This window comes from Rosa chinensis, chromosome 1 (genome assembly GCF_002994745.2).
Source record: "Rosa chinensis cultivar Old Blush chromosome 1, RchiOBHm-V2, whole genome shotgun sequence".
In the NCBI taxonomy this organism is placed as follows: Eukaryota; Viridiplantae; Streptophyta; class Magnoliopsida; order Rosales; family Rosaceae; genus Rosa; species Rosa chinensis.
The window spans coordinates 40,424,897-40,438,137 of NC_037088.1; the positions used below are offsets into that span (position 1 = coordinate 40,424,897).

General features: G+C 39.0%; 1 protein-coding gene across 1 annotated transcript; it reads right to left on the reverse strand.

Moving 5' to 3' along the window:
- Positions 1-61: 61 nt before the first annotated feature.
- LOC112166807 (disease resistance protein RUN1-like) lies at positions 62-1,068 on the reverse strand. Its single transcript, XM_024303714.2, has 3 exons — positions 557-1,068; positions 142-421; positions 62-79 (listed from the first exon to the last, which is right to left on the reverse strand). The coding sequence occupies exons 1-3, from the start codon at positions 1,066-1,068 to the stop codon at positions 62-64; spliced, it is 810 nt and encodes a 269-aa protein (XP_024159482.1).
- Positions 1,069-13,241: the final 12,173 nt, after the last annotated feature.

Genomic DNA, 13,241 nt, shown 5'->3' on the forward strand with positions numbered 1-13,241 from the left:
TTCAGCAATTGCTTCCGAACCCAGGACATCTTTTCGCTGCTTCATAATGAAGTCTAGTTTGTTACAAACTTCCTCTACCCTGGAGTTCATTAATGCTGAGTCAAAAGCATGAGATGGAGGAGTATAAATAAGCTCCTGTACCTTACTCAAGCTACTTTCCAATTCGGGCTCCATCTTTTGCCTTAACACTTCTGTGTTGATCTCCTGCAACAGATCGTCTGCATCATAGACAGATTCTTTAAGATCACTGAGCCAGTCCTTCACAGCTGGGTTATTAAGTTGCTTCCCCTCGCTGTCATCCAGAACAGTGTTACTAAATGACAACTTCTTCATTAATACCTCCTTGATGACGCTCAGGGGCAAACGACCTAGCTTGTCTTGAATCACTTTAACTATACTCTGGATGAACTTTGATTCGTGCCTAGAAATTAAATTGCAAAACAGAAATATATGAGTTTTAGGTAGTCTACAAAATCTGATATCTATATAATGAGATAACAGTTACTGATATATTTTATTTGGACCTTCTAATCAAACAAAAGCTTCAATCACATACCCATCAGCTTGGTTCTGTAGCACCATGCCTGCTAGATCAGCCACTTCTGTAAGTGCTGCCCGACATTCATTTAACTTCTCCGAAGACTGATTTCCCTGGTATTTAGGAATTTTTGCAAGATTTTCTGCCTGCTTCCTCACATGAGATGGATCGACATCGTAGAAGACTGGTATAATGTGATGACCGCAGGAGATTCTCTTGCGTTCAAGGATTGTCACAAGCTCATGAAGACACCACCTGGAAGATGCATAGTCTTTTGAAAGCACAATAACAGAACTTCGTGATTGTTGGACTGCTTTCTCTAGATTTTCCTTGACACTTTCTCCCTTCTCAAGTTCAGGGTCATCTCGGAAAGTATGAAATCCAGCGTTGAGAAGGGCCGTATAGAGGTGATCTGTAAAAGTCTTGCGAGTATCCTTGCCTCTAAAACTCAAGAACACGTCATAACTAGTTCCAGAAGGAGAAGTAGCATATTTAGAAGAGGAGGTTTCTGTACCTCTGAAAAGAACCATGAATAATGAACAAACAAATTTTCAGACTGCAGCCTCTCAAACGCTTATACTCTTTCCAGATTTTCTATACGGGTGGAAACTTGTGACACTTCCAAGCAAGTAAAACAGCTGAAATAAACAAAGACGGTTCTGCTGCCATATACAAACAGCAGCCGTCTCTATTTGGCATCCATAGATGAGACAAAAGATGCTATTTGGATTGATCCCCTCAGCAATCCTCTGTATATCAGAAAATATGGTTCTATGTTTTTCCCAATGTATATTATTACCCCAAATCGACTAGCAAAAATTTTAACATGGTTTTCTCAAGCCCTGACGTTGTTGAGAGTTAATACTCTTAAGTCAGCAAGGTTCATTTACCAAGTTTTCTCATCAGATTGCAATGCCACGTGTCACAAATCTGGAGGTTCAGTTAGCAAGGTTGTTAGAAGAAATGTGTAGCTGAGCTGGGTAGAGAGAGATATATAAGGCTTTGTGCATTTTCTTCTTTTTAGGATTTATTTTTTCACTCTCTCTGATGGTATCTTTGACTTCTGTAATTTTTCAATTCTGTTAATGGATTCAACTTCAAGCTTTCTTATCATGGTATCAGAGCCAGTACGCTCGCGCAATTGTTTCGATTATGAGGTTCTGTGGCTCATTTCGATTTGGTGGCTCGCTCAAATTAGGGTTCGTTCGATTTGGGGCTTTTTCTTCTTCTCGCTTCGTGCTTCCGCTTCATCTTGATCTGCGCTTTCCTCATGGTTATGGTAATTTCGTTCTACCAATGCTTGTAGTTGTTTGGTTCTTATGAATCTTGATCTGTTATTGTACGCTTCTACTGCGTTTGATATATTGCTTGACTGGTAAATCCCCAAAAGGGTAGCCCAGCTTTATCTGCTTGACTGGTAAATCCCCCAAAAGGGTAGCCCAGCTCTCCATTTCTTGGTGAATCTCTGTTATTGTTCCTACTTGATTGGTAAATCCCTCAAAAGGGTAGCCCAACTTTATCTGCTTGACTGGTAAATCCCCCAAAAGGGTAGTCCAACTTTATCTGCTTGATTGGTAAATCCCTCAAAAGGGTAACCCAGCTTTATCTGCTTGACTGGTAAATCCCCCAAAAGGGTAGCCCAGCTCTCCATTTCTTGGTGAATCTCTGTTATTGTTCCTACCAGTGCTCTATTGTTTTTTTTCGATCTGCGCAAGATTCATTATTTTCTAGTCAATTCATCATGGCTGTGGTTCAATCTCCTATTCACTCCTTATTGAGTATGATAACTGTTCGTCTTGAAGATGGTAATTACATTACTTGGAGTTTTCAGCTTCAATCATTGCTTGAGGGCAATGACTTGTTTGGATTTCTTGACGGGACTAATGTTTGTCCTCCTCAATTTGTCTTCACTGAGAAAGATGGAGTAACTACTACTCTGACTCCAGCTTTTAGAGACTGGAAAAAGACTGATAGAGCCTTAATCAGTTTGATCATTGCTACACTTTCTCCAGAAGCAATGGAGTATGTTGTGGGTTGTAAGTCATCACATGAGGCTTGGGATAAACTTCACATGCGTTATTCTACTGTTTCTATGTCTAGTGTGATGCAATTAAAGACCTCTTTTCAAACTCTACAAAAGGGTTCTGACACCATTGAGCGTTTTCTCTTGCGAATTAGCAAGGCTAGAGATGAATTACTCAGTTTAGGAGTTAAAGTTCCAGAGGAAGATATGGTTGTTGTTGCTCTTAATGGCCTTCCTGTAGCGTATGATATGATTATGACTGTGTTGAAAGCAAGGGAAACTCGTATTACCCCTCAAGACTTGCGCAATCAACTTCTTGGTGCCGAGAGAGATATTGAAAATAGGTCGTTATCTTTGACCTCTCTTACTGCTATGGTTGCTAATACTTCACTTGCTGCAAATTCTGGGAGCAATTTTCTCATCAACAATGCAGGAGCTAGTTCTAGTACTCAAAACTCTCAGAGTTACAATGGCAATGTTGGTTTTGCAGACAATGGTGGCCATGGTCAGTCTTCTAATGGACATGATACTAATCAGATCAACAATGGTAATGCAAATGGTTATCATGGAAATGGAAATGGGCAGATGTATAATGCCAACAGAAATAGTTACAGTGGAAATGGCAATGGAAATTCTAGATCTAACTACAACTACAACCACAACAATGGTAACGGAAATGGGTACAACAAGATTTGGAACAACAATGGTGGAGGCAGGTACACTTGGAACAATAACAATGGTGGTGGAAGCAACTGGGTTAATTTCAGCAATAACGATGGTGACAGGGACAATAATGGTACAAGAAATCAGGGTGCCTCACCAGAATGCCAAATCTGCAAGAAGAGAGGTCACATTGCTACTACCTGTAATTGGAGAAATACAGAAAATTCATCTTCATCTACTGATTTTGCATATCATGGACAACCACCACCAGATTCCATTATTGCCATGCCTGGAAACTGATTATCACTTTGTTCAACTCAGACTGCAGGTATTATGACAAAGGGACTTCATGGCCCTCAGTTCAACTCTCACTCTGGCAAACTCAGACTGGGAAGACCCAGCTGCGTTTGAGGGGAGATGTTGAGAGTTAATACTCTTAAGTCAGCAAGGTTCATTTACCAAGTTTTCTCATCAGATTGCAATGCCACGTGTCACAAATCTGGAGGTTCAGTTAGCAAGGTTGTTAGAAGAAATGTGTAGCTGAGCTGGGTAGAGAGAGATATATAAGGCTTTGTGCATTTTCTTCTTTTTAGGATTTATTTTTTCACTCTCTCTGATGGTATCTTTGACTTCTGTAATTTTTCAATTCTGTTAATGGATTCAACTTCAAGCTTTCTTATCATGAGGTATTATGACAAAGGGACTTCATGGCCCTCAGTTCAACTCTCACTCTGGCAAACTCAGACTGGGAAGAGTAAACTACATATACCCCCTTGATAGGATTTCAAAACACAAAAAACTCCACAACATTTGGTTTTGAACATTTAAAGACAAAAGTTTACACTTAAGGACAATATGCTCTCCACTTGCCACATGTCATGAGTTAATTTACTTTTTTACCCTTAACTACATATTTTGACTTGTAATCCCTTTATAAGGATTAAATCTTACAAATAAGGACAATCTGCTCTCCACTTGCCACATGTCATGAGTTAATTTACTTTTTTACCCTTAACTACTAATTTTGACTTCTAATCCCTTTATATTACTCTTTTTTTCTGAGAATAACCCTTTTATGTTACTTTTTTTTTCCCCTTAACTACTCATTTTGACTTCTAATCCCTTTATATTACTTTTTTTTCTTTTTCTGAGAATAATCCATTTATGTTACTTTTTTTTTTTTCTGAGAATAATCTGTTTATATTACTTTTTTTTTCTTCTGAGAATAATCCATTTATGTTACTTCTCAAAAGCAAAAAAAAAAAAAAAATCTTTCTTTTACACGTTGCTAAGAGAAAGAATCTCATACCTCACTCTCCTACTACTCTCATCTCATCGCCTAATCGTACTATTACACTCGTCCAATCCTGCTACTGCACTCGCAGCACTCATACTTGTCAAGTTCTGCTACTGCACTTGTACTCGTGTCCAGTTCTGCTACTCATGTTCTGCTACTGCACTCGTCACTGAAAATCCTGCTACTGCACTCGCTGCACTCATACTCCGTCTAGTTCTACTATTGCCCTTATACTCATGTTCTGCTACTGCATTCGTCATCGCCTAATGTCTAGTTCTGCTACTGCCCTCGTACTCGTGTTCTGCTACTGCACTCCTCATTGCCTAATCCTGCTACTGCACTCGCTGCACTCATACTCCGTCTAGTTCTGCTACTGCCCTCATACTCGTGTTCTGCTACTATACTCGTCATCGCCTAACGTCTAGTTCTGCTACTGCACTCGTGAGAATAATCTTTTTATGTTAATTTTTTTCCCTGAGAATAACCCATTTATATTAGTTTTTTTTTTTAAGAATAATTTGTTTACGTTACCCTTTTTTTTTTTTTTTTTTTTTGAGAATAATCCCTTTATGACACTTCACAAAACCTCACTCTCCTACTACTCTCATCTCATCGCTTAATCTTACTATTGCACTTGTCCAATCTTGCTACTGCCCACGCTGCACTCATACTCGTCTAGTTCTGCTACTGCACTCTTACTCGTGTTATGCTACTGCACTTGTCATCGCTAATCCTGCATTCCTACTACTGCATTTGTCCAATCCTGCTACTGCACTCATACTCGTCCAGTTCTGCTACTGCACTCGTCATCCCCTAATCCTGCTACTGCACTCTCTACAGTCATGCTCATCCAGTTCTGCTACTGCCTTCGTACTCGTGTTCTGCTACTGCACTCGTCATCGCCTAATCCTGCTACTGCACTCGCTGCACTCATACTCGTCCAGTTCTGCTACTGCACTCGTCATCTCCTATTCCTACTACTGTACTCGTCCAATCCTACTACTGCACTCATCCTCGTCAAGTTCTGAGACTCGTGTTCTGCTACTGCACTCGTCATTGCGTAATCCTGCTACTGTACTCATACTCGTCCAATCCTGCTACTGCACTTGTACTCATGTTCTGTTACTGCACTCGTCATCGCCTCATCCTGCTACTGCACTCGTCATCGCCTCATCCTGCTACTGCACTCATCCAATCCTGCTACTACACTTGCTGCAGTCATGCTCATCCAATTTTGCTACTGCCCTTATACTTGTGTTCTACTACTGCACTCGTCATTGCCTACATTATCTTCTTTCTTGCCCTTTTTGTTTTTGTTTTTCTTTGCTTCCAAGTACTTGAACACAAAAGGCTGGTCATTAATCCATAGACGATGGATAACATGCTTGACCTGATCAATGCAATGATGCAATAGCCTAACAAAACTGCAACCTTTTCACTTTTGCACGCTATTCTCATTAACACACCACCCAAATTCAACATTTGAAAATGGGATACAAAAATAAGTACTTTTTCTTGCGCTCCTTTCTTTTCAAACGGCCTCCCGATTGCTCGAGTGCTTCTGCTTCAAATCGAAGGTCAAGCACTTGCTTTTGCTTTCTTTTCTTCTTTTTCTTCTCATCCGAATGTTGAGGTGCAACATTCCCAGCATGATCCCCATCTTCCATACCAGTTTCTTCTACCCCCACTTCATCCTTTTCCTTCTTCTATTTAAATAACCATTGTATCATCCATATGCAACAATGGAATTGAATTGAATTACAGTTTTTACCCAAAATATAGCTTCAAATTTCAATCAAACCCTCCAAACCACACCAAACCCAAAACCCAAAAATTTAAATACAAGAACAAAACACAAGCAATCAAGAACTAATACAGCAGCAAATACTTCACACTTACTACAAAACTAACGTTCCAATTTGGTGTTTCGATTATGAGTTGGAAAGATATCTGTCAATATATGATATGGTAAGATAAAGGGTGTCTGAAACAAACTTGTATTCCTCCACAACCTCCACCAACCAATCCACCAGGACTTCTCACATTTGTTCTGAAATACAATTCTGCACCTTCTCCAGGTAACCACATAAAGGTCTATTCTTCCCCTCCACCTGAATCACACACCACCATTAGCTTCACCTTAAACACCACTATGCTACCAAAATTGTTTGCATAGACAGAAATCAAAAATCTGATAAAGAAAAGTTCAAACTCATTTCGACTATTTGAGCTAAGCTTCTTCTGCTTTCAATGACCAAAACTATCACTAATCATAAATAACCATATCCATGTTAAGTGAACTAATGAAAGCAAAAATCTGCCATCCGGATTTGGTATATCTGAAACTGGATCCTTAATTATGCATCATTTCCCAGATAAAATTTGAACACGAAAAACAATGATTCTAATATTATGAAAACCAAATTCTGATCCATTCCAGAACGCTAGTGCCAAATGCAAAATCCAAATCACCAAATTCTAAATCTCAACCACAAAATCCATATACCCAATTGAGAATTTGAAATACTATCAAACTCCAAATCAGAAAACTACCTCCAATTTATGAAGATGCTTATACATAGAAAAAGAGTGAGCACATTTGACCAGATCAATCGAGCTTACACCTATCTCCGTCTTGAGTCCCTCTTCTTCTCCTTTTGCGACTCAATTTTCTGTTTCTTTGGTGCCGATTTCAGAACCGAAACGAGATCCAGCGAGTTGGTGATCTCTCCTAATACGGGTCGCTGCTTCTTGGACGCCGGAGCTTTCAGAGCCTCCTCGGCTGAGGCTCGCTTCTTCGTCAAGCGCGTGGTGTAGACACTGAAGCAGAGACCATGCTCCTGGAATACCCAGATTGAGGGTTCTTGGCATGGCGGAAATTGAATTCCCAGAAACTGACTGAAGATTCAAGCTTCACTCCATCGCCGTCCGTCATCGAACGGGAAAGCTAAGACCAGAATTAGATCGGCGCTGAGGAGACGAACCAGAGGCCGGTGGTTTGCCGTCATTTGGTCGCCGGAAACGGAAATTTCGGTCGGGTCTTCTTCGGGTCGCTGGGTCTCGAGAATGGTCGAGTGCTTCTCTGTTTTGGGGTGTTAGAATTGGGTCAGTGGCATACGCGTAAATATTTCATCAAACTGAGTATTTTGGTCATTTTCCATTAAAATTGGGAGTCAGGCTTGTATCATTTGGCTTTTGGGCCTGGACTCATGTCCTTATTTGTATAAATCTTTTTTAGAGTGGGTTTTATGTGTTTACATCTTTGGTCATGTGCTACTATGTAATTTTCTATAAATCCAATGCATTTTGTCAGCTTTCCCTTTTTCTTTCTCCAAATTTGTTATCGGCAGAGACCAATCATATATGAGCCAAACAATACAAAGGATTAGCATTTATATAGTTACTAGAAAAGGCAACCGCGCGATGCCACGGGAATTGGATTTGTTTGTTGTTAACAATTTTTTATGTAGTTCTTAGTCGTTAAACAATTATTTTTGTAATTCTGATAAAAAATGTAATAGATCATAGTTACATAAGTTTGAGAAGTACAATTTTAGAAACAAAGTTTCTATAGTGCAAGTTTTAATAAGTTGTTTGAATAGATTACACATTTGCGAGAACTACAATTACAGAGATATAATTAATGAAACTCTTCCATTTTTAAGATTTTAAAAAAAAATCTACTTTAGGTATCATTTGTAGAAATTTACAAATACAAAACAGAATTGTTCTCTCACAAAAAAAAAAAAAATTAAAAAAAGAAAAGATATGGCAAAATTGAAAAAAAAAAAAGGATTAATTTCAGTTTACCCCCCTGAGGTTTAGGGGTGTCATCATTTCACCCCCTCAACTTTCAATTTTGAATTTTTACCCCCTAAACTTTTCAATTTCAATCAGCCGTATCCAATTTCTACTATTCTGTCCAAATTGGACGTTAAGTTTGACCCTTGAGGGCTAAAATGGTCATTTCAACATTTTTTTAAAAAATTTCTGTTTTTTAGTTTTTTTTTTTAAATAATTTTTTTTCTGTTTTTTTTTTTTTTTTTTTTTTTTTTTGTCTTCAACCTATACACCACAAGTTATAATAGGTTTATAAAAACAAAAAAAATACTCTAGGTGGTTGAAAGTCGCTCGTTGGTTTACGATCTTTGTGATATATCTCCGATAAAGTGAAGAATTTTAGGATATATCCTCAATAAAGTGAAGAAATATTTGTAAAAAATAATTTTACACTTTATCTGTAAATAAATATCTGTATATCCCTTCATCTCAAAAAAAAAAAAAATATCTGTATATCTCCAATAAAGTGAAGAAATATCTGTGTAAAATCATTTTTGGTCTACGATATTTGTGATATTTGTCCAATAAATTGAAGGAATTTAGGATATATCCCCAATAAAGTGAAGAAATATCTGTGTAAAATCATTTTTTACAGATATTTATTTACAGATAAAGTGTAAAATTAATTTTTACAGATATTTCTTCACTTTATTGGGGATATATCCTAAATTCTTCATTTTATCGGAGCTATGTCACAAATATCGTAGATCAGCGAGCATCTTTCAACCACCTAGAGTATTTTTTTTGTTTTTATAAACCTATTATAACTTGTGGTGTATAGGTTGAAGACAAAATAAAAAAAATAAAAATAAAAACTAAGAAACATAAAAAATAAATAAAATTAAATTAAAAAAAAAAGAATTTTTTTTTATTTTTATGTTGAAATGACCATTTTAGCCCTCAAGGGTCAAACTTAACGTCCAATTTGGACGGAATAGTAGAAATTGGACACGGCTGATTGAAATTGGAAAGTTTAGGGGGTAAAAATTCAAAATTGAAAGTAGAGGGGGTGAAATGATGACACTCCCAAACCTCAGGGGGGTAAACTGAAATTAATCCAAAAAAAAAGACAGATTGTAATTTTAGTTAAACATTGGGGGCAAAACCGTCATTCCACTGTTACATGAACAGTGATGAACAGTGGATCCATCTTCAGTAATACTAGAAATGTTTCCCGCGCGTTGCTGCGGGTAGAATTTTTACGCGATGATTACTTAGTTGCAGATTTCGTTCGTGAGTATAGTTTGATTAACAAAGATGAATAAGATCTTTAAATGAAGCGAGGAATATGTAAAATTAAGTGATCCGAAAATTGTACTTGCAGAGTGTAAGTTACATATTATCTTTTTCTTGTTTTCCATTTATATTATGTACTGTAGCCTAGGAGATACTCAAATCAGATTTTAATAGCTTAGTACGATAATTGACCATTTAGTATGACATTAAGAAGTAAACCAAAATCCCAGACATAATCATTAATAGAAGATACAAAAAGTAGGCTAAAGCAATTGAAAACCATTGTGACATGCAGCCTGATACATCCTTTGAATCCTTATGGGATGCTCACTGCCAATAGCCACATTTCCAACCATCACTGTTCTTATGGATTCAAACTACATTTGTCCAATTAAAGACAAACAAAAATTTCGAACAAAATGAAAGAAACCCATAGAGGTAGAATGAAAAACATAGTTATGCTGATATCTACTACCATAACATGTTATCTGCAGCAACCACTACCTAATATCTCATTCAACTGATGCGAACATATCAGCCATTATTAGCCAAGGTGAGGCTTAGTTCATCAAATCTACTTTTCGGAAATCAATAGTTTTGGGAGTTACCATTTAGTTTTATTTAGACAAATATCCAATGAAAGCAACATCTTTTCTTATGCCATAAAAATGACCAATGGTAGACTTACAATTGTTTAAGCATAATGTATTTGAGAGAGATTGATGAGAGAGATGTGTTCTTATTATTGAGAATAGGAGCCCTATATATAGGGATTACAAAGTGCTAGTTCTAATGTTACAAGGAATACCAATCCGTGTAGGATTGGGAAATCTAGAACCTTCTCTCCTATTGCTACTCCTAGTTTGATAAGGCACACTAAATCGATATTCCTTCAACACTCCCCCTTGTGCCGCTTCAAACTTGGTGGTGACGCTTCATCCGTTGCCTCGTTAAAAACCTTGCCAGGTAACAAAAAACCCTGTGGGATAAAAATAACCCTGGTCGAAGGACAAAAAGAGCACAACACGTCCTTCACTCTTCGAGATCGAACATGTAGACATCATAACTCCCCCTGATGTCGATATCTCCCCCTGATTGCTATAATCGTGGGAGTTCGGATAACTTTCTCAATCCGATGCTCTTCACATGTTTCTCGAAGGTGGATTTAGCTAACGACTTAGTGAATAAGTCCGCTACATTATCCTCTGATCGGATTTGATTCACTTCAATCTTTAGAAGTGATTGTTGTTGCTGATTATAAAAGAACTTAGGCGATATATGCTTGGTGTTGTCGCCCTTGATGAAACCTAACTTCATTTGTTCAATACAAGCTGCATTATCCTCATAAATGCATGTAGGTTCATTTGTGGTAGACTTCAAACCACAACTTCCTTGAATGTGTCGAATTACAGACCTTAGCCATACACATTCACGTACAGCTTCATGTAGAGCAATAATCTCTGCATGATTTGAGGAAGTAGCAACAAGGGTCTGTTTTGTAGACCTCCAAGATATCGCAGTGCTTCCCATGGTAAAGACATAACCAGTTTGGGAGCGACCTTTGTGAGGGTCAGAGAGGTACCCTGCATCAGCAAAACCCATCAAGACATCATTGTCGTTTTGATGGAGGGAGATAGGAGAACGCCGGCCACCATGAGCGGTGGCGGCGCCGGCGGCGGCAACATGGCCGGCGGCCATTCCATGGACGGGGGCGTTTTGCCTTTTGGGGTCCAATCCCAATTTTCCGTCATTCCTTTTCTCTCTGTAGGGATAGAATAGGCCCATATCAATCGTACCTCTTAGGTATCGAAAGATTGTCTTTATACCAATCCAATGGCGGCGTGTTGGCGCAGAGCTATGTCGAGCTAACAAGTTCACTGCGAATGAGATATCCGGTCTTGTGCATTGAGCTAAGTACAATAATGCGCCTATTGCACTCAAATAGGGCACCTCGGCCTCTAATGGTTCTTCGTCCTCATCCCTTGGACGAAACGGATCTTTTCCGGGCTCAAGACTACGGCCGATCATGGGAGTACTCGTAGGCTTTGCTTTATCTTCATTAAAGCGCCTTAGGATTTTCTGAGTATATGCAGACTGATAGATCAAGATTCCATCACTACGGTGCTCGAGTTCTAAACCGAGACAAAACCGTGTTTTCCCAAGATCTCAAATTCGGATTTCAAGTATTTAGCAGTTTCCTTCAACTCATCTAGAGTTCCAATTAGGTTCATGTCATCGACATAAACTGCTACGATTGCAAATCCGGAACTTGTTCTTTTAATGAACACGCATGGGCATATTTCATTGTTAATATATCCCTTCCCAATCAAGTAGTCACTTAGACGGTTATACCACATCCGTCCGGATTGTTTTAATCCATATAGTGAGCGTTTTAATCTTATTGAAAACGCGCTCCGTGGTTTAGAGCCACTTGATTTGGGTAATTGAAGTCCATCTGGAACCTTCATATATATCTCTGAATCTAGATCCCCATAGAGATATGCTGTAACCACATCCATAAGCTGCATGTCAAGTTTTTCGGAAACTACCAAACTGACAAGGTAGCGGAACGTTATAACGTCCATTACGGGAGAATATGTCTCCTCGTAGTCAATTCCAGGGCGTTGTGAGAAACCTTGCGCCACAAGGCGGGCTTTGTATCTAACAACCTCGTTTTTCTCATTACGCTTTCTAACAAAGACCCATTTATGGCCAACAGGCTTTACACTTGGGGGTGTCTGCGTTACAGGCCCAAATACCTGTCTCTTTGTTAGTGAATCCAATTCAACCTGGATTGCATCTTTCCATTTAGGCCAATCCGCTCTTTGTTGACATTCTTCAACAGAGCGAGGTTCGATATCATCATATTCTATAATTCCTTTTGCAATATGATATGCAAATGCATCATCAATCGCCATAGAATTTCTATCCATCATCTCATGTACACTAGTGTAATTTATGGAGATCTCTCTATTCTCTAGAGTTGGTTCTGACATTGGAGCGTCCCCCAATGATGTCTCTTGGACATAACCATAATCCGGAATATTCTCATGAGATGGATTATTTACATCGATGATTAATGGATTATTTTGTGCCGAACTCGCTTTCTTTCTTGGGCGAGAATCCATCGAACCTATGGGCCTCCCGCGCTTCTTGGCGGGAGCCGTGGGCCTAGCCACAACGTCACCATCATTGAGAGATGGGACGTTGGCGCCATGCTCATGCATTCTTGAGTTGGCGTCATGTCCTCTACTTTTAGGGACATCAATCCTTGCAGGCACGTTTGCAGCAGGTATGTGTGATCTCGTCACTTTAGCGATATCAGAAAACGCATCAGGCATCGAATCTGCTACGTTCTGAAGATCGAGAATTCTCCGCACTTCAATTTCTGACTGTGCGGTTCGGGGATCAAGATGAGACAGAGTGGGGACAGACCACGACAATTCCTGTCGTTCCTGTTGAACATTGATGTTCTTATCTCCCCCTAACGACGGGAAGACTGTCTCATCGAAGTGACAATCCGCAAATCTAGCGGTAAAGAGATCGCCTATCAAGGGTTCTATGTAGCGGATAATCGTTGGAGAATCATATCCAACATAAAGGCCTAATCGTCTTTGAGGACCCATTTTGGTACGCTGTGGCGG

Excerpts from the sequence above, each read along its gene's own strand:
- LOC112166807 (XM_024303714.2), bottom strand. The coding sequence starts at position 1,068 with ATGGTTCTTTTCAGAGGTACAGAAACCTCCTCTTCTAAATATGCTACT. Across the intron at positions 422-556 it reads CTACAGAACCAAGCTGATGG|GCACGAATCAAAGTTCATCC; the intron begins GTATGTGATTGA and ends TTTAATTTCTAG.